The sequence below is a fragment of the Rutidosis leptorrhynchoides genome, chromosome 8 (genome assembly GCF_046630445.1).
Source record: "Rutidosis leptorrhynchoides isolate AG116_Rl617_1_P2 chromosome 8, CSIRO_AGI_Rlap_v1, whole genome shotgun sequence".
Taxonomy (NCBI): domain Eukaryota; kingdom Viridiplantae; phylum Streptophyta; class Magnoliopsida; order Asterales; family Asteraceae; genus Rutidosis; species Rutidosis leptorrhynchoides.
The window spans coordinates 329096408-329106497 of record NC_092340.1 but is presented as its reverse complement, the minus strand read 5'-3'; the positions used below and the strand labels follow the sequence as shown (position 1 = coordinate 329106497).

General features: G+C 31.3%; 1 protein-coding gene across 1 annotated transcript; it reads left to right on the top strand.

Moving 5' to 3' along the window:
- The first annotated feature begins 3836 nt into the window (after positions 1-3836).
- LOC139864493 (NDR1/HIN1-like protein 26) lies at positions 3837-4541 on the top strand. Its single transcript, XM_071853077.1, has one exon. It carries the CDS (start codon positions 3837-3839, stop codon positions 4539-4541), a length of 705 nt encoding a protein of 234 aa, XP_071709178.1.
- Positions 4542-10090: the final 5549 nt, after the last annotated feature.

The window sequence follows — 10090 nt, the reverse complement described above, 5'->3', positions numbered from 1 at the left end:
AGATATTAGGGTTTAGAAATTTAGGGTTTAGGGTTTAGATTTAGGGTTTAGATTTAGGATTTAGATTGAGTTTTTAACACGAACGGTTTAGAGTTTAGGGTTTAGGGTTTAGGGTTTAGGGTTTGGTGTTTTGGGTTTATAGAATAAACCCAAAACACCAAACCCTAAACCCTAAACTCTAAATCGGGCTAAATTTTACTTCACAAAACATGGAAAAAAAAACGTTCATATTCTTCACGAACAATATTATCTTGAATGTTATTTTTTTCGATCGTTTTCCCGCCTAAATAATAGTAACATTCATCACGAAGTCTCTTCTAAATGTTCATATTTTCGTGTGATCTTGATGCTGGAAAAAAAAATTTCAAGAAAAACGAAAAAAAAATAAAATTTTGCTTCCCCCCGCTTCCCCCCGATTGGTTACTTCCCCATTGATCATGCCCATATATATATATATATATATATATATATATATATATATATATATATATATATATATATATATATATATATATATATATATATATATATATATATATATATATATATATATATATATAAACCAAAAAGTTTTTGTGAATTGTGGTTGAAAGTTATTTTAGGATGTTTGTATCTATATATTATATCTATATATCTATATATCTATATTATATTATATTATAACAAATATATAAAATATACTACGTACGTATAGATTATATATGTATAGAAGATTATTTTGTAAAGATTAATTCCAAAAAGTTAGTAACAAGTCATTGACCTGGTCAACGTAAAAAGATGGATTTGGATCGGGTCACACGTCCCATATTAATTTTCATACTCTATTTTTATCTAAAAAATTGAATATAATACATATTTCATATTTAAAATTAATTAATGTTACACTTTATATTTTAATTTTAGTACTCCCACCGTTCCATATTAATAGTCCAGTATTCCACTTTGAAATGTCTCAAATTAATAATCCACTTCCATAAATAGAAAATAATAAGAAGTTTAAGTTCTATTATGTGACATTTTCTTATACTGCGTGTTGTTTGTCTGTGGACTATTAATATGAGACGGAAGGAGTATTTTTCATTACCACGGGCTCATAAACTCAAAAACTCAAAAGAACTATAAAATCTATTACAACAAAATTGCAAAGTGATTAATTAGAAGTTAAAAATTATTTAAGGATATTATATATATATATATATATATATATATATATATATATATATATATATATATATATATATATATATATATATATATATATATATATATATATATCAAAAATGTTATAATTTATATATTGAAAAGATATTAATGGTGACAAAAAAACTTGAAGTAAAAGAACTTTAAAAATTCGTCAACACCACGGGCTATTAAACTCAAAAAGAATTTTTAAAATTTATCAATACCACGGGCTATTAAACTCAAAAGATTTTTTAAAATTTGTCAATACCATGAGCTCTAAAATAATTCATATATTTTTTCTATTTTTTAATATCGCTATTTACATACCAATATGAACTGCAAATTACATTTTTGCACGGATTTTTACACACCCGTGCAACGCACGGGCTCTAAAACCTAATATATATATATATATATATATATATATATATATATATATATATATATATATATATATATATATATATATATATATATATATATATATATATATATATATATATATATATATATACATACTAAACATTGTACAATCTAATGAATATGATTGGCTAAATATGAGTCACATGCCTAGCATGTGATTTTTTTTTTAAGTTCTTTAATTTCTTTAACTTTTACCATTATTTTTTAATTTCAATAATTTAACTTGTAGCTTACATTTTTTTTTATTTCATAATTATATATTCTTTTTAATGTTTTTAACCATAACATATTAGATGTACGTTGTTAACGTAATGTGGAGTTATACATAACAATTATTATTTATTTTTATTTGTATTAACAATTTAATTATGTAAATTTTATTGGTTAAATTATGAAAATAATAATAATATTATTATGCCCATTTGGTAGGTCTAACCGTTTAACTAGGATATATATATATATATATATATATATATATATATATATATATATATATATATATATATATATATATGGTGATGATTCAGAAAGAACCAATGATAAGAGAGAACTCAGAGAACTCAAAGACTGAAACTCAATCTGTGTACAGATTGATTCAATCTCGGTGCAGATTGAGTTCAAACTGTGTGCAGATTGACTCAATCTGTGTGTAGATTGATCTCAATCTGTGGGTTTTATGAGTTCTTTCCTACCCTTAGTTCTATCTGGATCTCTTATATATATATATATATATATATATATATATATATATATATATATATATATATATATATATACACACGTTACGAGATATTTTAATGGAAAATATATAGTTTTGTAAAACGATAACTATCTCTCCAGCAACAACGCTGTTTGGTCCGAGAAATATATAATTTTGTAAACCGATAACTATCTCACCAGCGACAACGCACTTTGACCCAGCAAAGCGGGCGGCCTGTATTCTAGTTATGTACTACTCGTATATGTTTGTGTAAGTTGCTATGGCTAGCTAGAAAGGATCTATATACACATACCTAAAGTGCATATGAAGAAATACCATGGCATCTAATGTACAACAATATTAGCATAATGTACATGTAGATAATGCAACATATATACTATTCTCGAGTTTTAGGGGGTGTTTGGATTAGCGTTTTGAAAATTGATTATGTGTTTTAAATAATTGTAATCAAATAATCAGCTTTATCAAAACGGAATTTTAATTAATAGTGTTTGGATTTGATTATGATGTTCGATAACGTAAAAATCAGATAATCAATGCTTGAGTGTTTGAGAAAATAGGCTTGTTTGATAACTTTACAAGTAAAATTACCAAAAGAGACATTTTTAAAACTAATAAAATATGCAAATTTAATATGTAATGATTTTTTTTATCGATATAGCTAATTTTAATACTTATGTTTTCGTATTTAAAAATATAATAGGAGTATATCATTAAAACTGTGTATGTGTATACTTTTAAAAAAGAACATAAAACCAAACTAAAATGAAATAATGGGTGCACACGTGGAATAGGTGACCTGTTGGTGTGGTAATTAAGTAGTGTGTAAAATGTCACCTTAGCATAATTATGCATATGTTTGGTAGGGTAGTTTAGTAAAATTCACAACATATAGATAATGCGTTTTCCTTGCAGTAGCTCATATGCTACTGTTTCAAAGTTGCGTTTTGAGGTGACCCAAACGCAAAAAATCACTTTTTCAATTTCACTCTTCAAACACTTGAAACAAATTATTCACGTCTTATAGTCGCAATAATCAAAAAATCACACTCAAATCGCAACCCCAAACACCCCCTTAATATACTCCGTAAAAGAAAAGAAACGAAGCGATGAGAGATAAAAGGGGATGAAGTGTGATTCTTTCAATTTTGAAGGAAAGATTTCATGAAAAATATATTTGAATTACGCATTTATTTCCTTTTCTTTCCTCTCTGTCAAAACTCGTGAACACTAATAATTTTTTAAGTTCCTTTAGTTTCCCTTCCTTTCTTTTCAAAATAAAATTAGGGTACAAAGCCTTGACTACTAGGAATATTTAAAGATGGCCCATTATACACTACATTGAGCTAGACCAATATTCCTTCCTTTCTACAAACTAAAGACTAGTAGCATCCCTTTCTTCTCAGGCCATCTTATTCTTGATTTTGTGTTTCATATAAAGAAACCTTAAACCACAACATCCTCTGTTCATCTATCCCTACAAATTAAATCCTTTCAATAAAAATAAAAAATGAGCACCCCACAACAGCAAATCCCAATTCTTTACACTCCTGATGACCGCCTTAACCGGCCCCACGTGAACCAGGGCCGTGAGTTAAGGCGGCACCATACTGCACAATACTACGTGCATCGTGTTAAGGAAAGTCTAAGTACCCGTGTCTCGAAACTAATATGTGCCGTTTTTCTTAGCCTACTTTTCATTGTTGGCCTAATATCATTCATTTTATGGCTTAGTTTACGTCCACATCGTCCAAGATTTCATATCCATCAATTCTCATTCCCAAGTTTAGCACAAGAAAACGGCTTCGCGTCAGCTCAAGCGACTTATAATGTGACTGCCCGAAATTCCAATTTAAATATTGGTATTTCTTATGATACAATGCACGTAACGCTTTATTATCATAATCAAAATATTGGGGAAAAGCCATCACTACCTGCATTTTATCAATCACCCAAGACCTCGACTATTATCCAAGACACATTTGTGAGGCCTACGTTGGTGATTGATGAAGCGCTCTGGGCTCAAATTGTAGCAGACCGGATGCGTGGGAAGGTTCTGTTTCGTCTAGAAGTTGCATCAGCAATTAAGTTTAAGGTTATGAGATGGCAAAGCAAATGGCATAAAATGCATGCAAACTGTGAAATTGGGGTTGGACCAGATGGGTTGCTAATTGCAAGTTATACAATTCCCAAATGTCCAGTTTATTTTGGTTAGAACATCACAATTTAAGGTTATTAACTTGTATTGTAATTAATTTATTTGTTTTGTTTTCCAGCAACTATTTGTATGATATCTATTTTTTCTGATTATTGTTGGCTTGTTATAATTTTGTGTGTAAACAAATTGAAGATTCATTGTAAAAGTCAAATAATATCGTATAAATCTCTAAAATTTTGATGTGATAAATAAGGATTATTCTAAGCCTTCAAGACGATGTCATTAAAATAAATAATTGTATTTAATAAAAATATTAACATGTTAATTGTATAATATATGAAGTATTATGTAGAACCTTATAATAAAACACCTTATGACCTTATGTACAATATTTGAAACATTATGTACAACCTTATAGGTAAAACACCATATAACCATATGTACAATATTTGAAGTATTATATACAACATTATTATAATAAAACACCATCATGATCATATGTACAAACTTTAAAACAAATTGTCCAATCTTTTACCAAACATCCCATGAACACATGTACAAACTTTGAGTCCACTGGTTCACCCCTTTGCACTTGTGCATTGGGATGGGGGTGGGGAGGTCTCAAGTTCGAGTCACTCCCCTTAAAAATATTCGTGGGATTTATTTTCTGAAAGCCGAATTGCCCCGGGGAAGGTTTTACCGACCCGTATTAGGACCCAGGTCCGACCGCCTGCCCCTAGGGATAGTATAAGTTTCGGATCCCTATAATGTGGTTTGTGTTTCCTGTCCGAAAGCGCGTGCGTGCGTGGCAAATGAGAGTATTCGATGGCAACAACTTGCCTTTCAAAAAAAAAAAATTTGAAGCATATTGTACAACCTTCGTATAATAGTTGTATTTTAATTTTTTTAAAAAATTCAAAAGACATTTGTTATTACTAATAATTATTATTAAAAATATAAATACTCATTTTTAAAGCAAACTTTGTACGGCATTAATTACGTTACATACGTATGCGAAATACATGTCTCAATAAAAGGTTGTAATGTGGACCTTTATAACAAGAAAAATAGTAATTGTTGTTATAATTCAGTAGGCTTATAACTACCTTTAGTGGTTTGATTCTTGATGTTATAATTCAGTAGGCTTATAACTACCTTTAGTGGTTTGATTCTTGATGTTATAATTCAGTAGGCTTATAACTACCTTTAGTGGTTTGATTCTTGATGTTATAATTCAGTAGGCTTATAACTACCTTTAGTGAAGTGTAAGAACAAAGATGATAATGGAGAGAAAGAAAGAAACACTTTGTAAGTGTGAGAAATGGTGCAAGTTTAATGCTTGCATTCATGAGTATTTATAGCCTAAAATCTCAATATAAAAATACATACTTTGTGTACCAAAATTGACTATATGTATACACCAAAATTGACTATCCATATCTATATTATTATTATTATTATAACACTCCCCCTTGGATAGCAATTTTATTTTGTTGAAGATCAACTATAAATTACTGCCTCGTTAAAAACCTTGCTAAAGAAAACCCAGTGGGAAAAAACTTTAGCTAAGGGAAAAAGAGTGCAGCATGGAGTTGACTCCCCCTCAAGTAGACATCGCTTCAGCTGTTACATCTTTTGAACATGTCTCATGCCAATGTTATGAACGTGTGTTCTGAAAATAGCGGTTGGAAGTGCTTTCGTGAAAAGATCAGCAGAGTTTTTGCTAGATTGCACATATCTCATTTCAATCTGGTTGTCCTTAATGAGATTTTGAGTGTATGAGAAGAATCTAGGTGGTATGTGTTTTGTTCGGTCACTTTTGATATACCCTTCTTTCATCTGTGCTATGCAAGCTGCATTATCTTCATAGATAGTTGTTGGACTTTTATCGCGTTCTAGTCCACAAGAATCAGTAATGAGTTGTGTCATTGATCTCAACCAAAAACATTCTCGAGTAGCTTCATGTAATGCAATCACTTCGGCATGATTTGACGATGTAGCAACAAGTGTTTGTTTTTGAGAACGCCATGATATTGCAGTACCTCCATTTAGGAATACATATCCAGTTTGAGATTTAGCTTTATGTGGATCAGATAAATAACCTGCATCTGCATAACCAACCAAATCTTGTTTTGATTCGTTAGAATAAAATAATCCTAAATCAGTAGTTCCTCGAAGGTATCGAAATATGTGTTTGATCCCATTCCAGTGTCTTTTGGTAGGAGCAGAGCTGAACCTTGCCAACAAATTAACTGCAAAAGAAATGTCAGGTCTTGTACAATTTGTAAGATACATAAGAGCTCCAATTGCACTAAGATATGGTACTTCTGGTCCAAGAATGTCTTCTTGATCTTCACATGGACGAAATGGATCAGCTTCAACATTGAGTGATCTAACAACCATAGGAGTACTTAATGGTTTTGCCTTGTCCATATTGAAACGTTTCAAAATCTTTTCAGTATATGTTGTTTGATGTACAAGTAAACCATTAGGCATATGCTCAATTTGTAAACCAAGGCAATACTTGGTTTTTCCGAGATCTTTCATTTCAAATTCTTTCTTTAGAAGTTGAATGGCTTCATGGATCTCTTTATTTGTACCTATGATGTTAAGATCATCAACATAAACAGCTATGATCACATATCCGGATGTTGTTTTCTTAATGAAAACACAAGGGCAAGTAAGATTATTTGTATACCCTTTGCTTATCAAGTAATCACTTAATCGGTTATACCACATACGTCCCGATTGTTTTAACCCATATAAAGATCTTTGTAATTTAATCGAATACATTTCTTTGGGTTTTGCATTTGATGCTTCTGGTACCTTAAATCCTTCAGGTATCTTCATATATATATCACTATCAAGTGATCCATATAGATAAGCAGTCACAACATCCATGAGATGCATTTCTAAATTTTTAGAAACTGCCAGACTGATTAAGTACCTAAAAGTAATTGCATCCATAACAGGAGAATAAGTTTCTTCATAATCAATTCCCGGTCTTTGAGAAAAACCTTGAGCTACAAGTCTAGCTTTATACCTTGTAACTTCATTTTTCTCATTTCTTTTTCGGACAAAAATCCATCTGTATCCTACAGGTTTCACATCTTTAGGAGTGAGAATGATGGATCCGAAAACTTTTCTTTTATTGAGTGATTCTAATTCAGCTCGTATTGCTTCTTTCCATTGAGCCCAATCATGTCTATTTTGACATTCAACCATAGATGTTGGTTCTGGATCATCATCATTATTCATGATGTCATATGCAACATTAAATGAAAATTTCTCATCAAGATTTTTCATTTCATTTCGGTTCCATAATATTTTTGAATATGCATAATTGATTGCAATTTCTGTATTGACATCATCAATCTCCTCTGCAGTAGGAGTACTGATTTGTGGTTCTTCTTGAACACTTTCTTTTACTTCATTATCAGCTGATTTTCTTTTTCGAGGATTTTTATCCTTTGAACCGATTGGTCTTCCACGTTTCTGACGTGGCAAAGATTCATGAGTGACGTTATTGCCAGCTTTTGGAATTTCAATTCGAGCTGGAGTATTTACTGCTGGTATATATGATTTTGTCACCGTTTTTGTATCTGTAAATGCATCAGGCAATTGATTTGCAAGTTCTTGTATATGCATTATCTTTTGAACTTCTGTCTCGCATTCTTTTGTGCGAGGATCAAGATACTTTAATTGAGGTTCACACCATGAAACATCATTTTCTTTATTTTTCATTTCTCCCCCTAATCTAGGGAACAATGTTTCATTAAAATGACAATCAGCAAAACGTGCTGTAAAAACGTCACCTGTCATAGGTTCAATATACCTTAATATTGAAGATGTTTCATATCCAACATATATTCCCAACCTCCTTTGAGGACCCATTTTTGTACGTTGTGGTGTCGCAATTGGAACATACACTGCACAACCAAATGTTCTAAGATGGGAAATATTTGGCTCTTGACCAAAAGCAAGTTGTAGGGGGGAATATTTATGACTTGCACTTGGTCTGATGCGAATCAATGCAGCAGCATGTAAAATTGCATGACCCCATATAGATACAGGGAGTTTTGTTCTCATTATCAATGGTCTAGCGATTAACTGTAAACGTTTAATCAATGACTCGGCTAAACCATTTTGTGTATGCACATGAGCAACAGAATGTTCAACAACAATTCCTATAGACATGCAATAGTCATTAAATGCTTGAGATGTAAATTCACCAGCATTATCAAGTCTCACCCTTTTAATGGTGTAATCAGGAAAATGAGCTCTCAATTTAATAATTTGGGCAAGAAATTTTGCAAATGCCACATTACGGCTTGATAACAGACAAACATGAGACCATCTGCTAGATGCGTCTATTAGAACCATGAAATATCTAAATGGTCCACATGGTGGATGAATTGGTCCACATATATCACCTTGAATTCTTTCAAGAAACATTGGTGATTCTTTCTCAACCTTAAGTGGTGAGGGTCTAGTTATCAATTTTCCAAGAGAGCAAGATGTACATGGAACCATTGTATCATGATGGATTTTTCTATCCTTTAGTGGATGTCCATGAGTACATTCAATAATCCTTTTCATCATTGTTGATCCTGGATGGCCTAATCTGTTATGCCATAAACTGAATACACCAGGATCAATATATTTTTCGTTAACTACCATATGTATTTCTGGTACATTTATATGTGTATAATGTAATCCAGAACTAAGTCTTGGCAGTTTTTCAACCACATGACTCTTGTCAGTGATACTTAAATATTTCTCATTTTCTGTTGTCACTGACTGATAATCATACCCGTTAAGGTATATGTCGGAGAAACTCAATAAATTTCTGCTTGACTTGGGAGAAAATAAGGCGTCATTTATTAAAAATTTTGTACCATTTGGTAGTATGAAATTTGCCTTTCCTATCCCTTTTATCAAGTTAGCAGGTCCTGATATTGTATGTATAGTTCCTTCCGTTGGTTTTAGATCAATAAAATATTTCTCGGATTTAAGTATAGTGTGTGTAGTTCCACTGTCTGCTATACAGAGATCTCCACCACTTGATTGATGTTGTATTCCAGCAAAATTCATATTGAACTTCATATATAAGAAATAAATAGTGAGTACATTAATATTACACAATATTTTAAACGCAAATAGATAGTACTGAAACATTTAGCAAACATAATGACAAAGACAGACGATATTAAATCGTTTATTTTTCAAAAGACACACAACTTAAACATTCAAGAAATCTTCATATAAATCAGATGGTATCTCAGTGACTGTTGGATCAATATTATCCACAAAATTTACTTCCTTTTCTTTACCTTTCAGCGAATCCTGATACATCTTAACAAGATGTTTAGATGTTCGGCAAGTATTAGCCCAGTGGCCCATTCTACCACATCTGTAGCAAGATTCTTCAGAATTTTTAGAAGAATTTTCTTCAACATCTTGTTTAATGGGCTTGTTTTGTGGTTGATATTTATATTTTAGTGGATTACTATTTCTTTGACCACCACGGCCACGACCACGACCACGTCCACGCCCATTACCATTACCATAAGGATGGTTTCTACCATAGTTATGGCTTTTGGCAT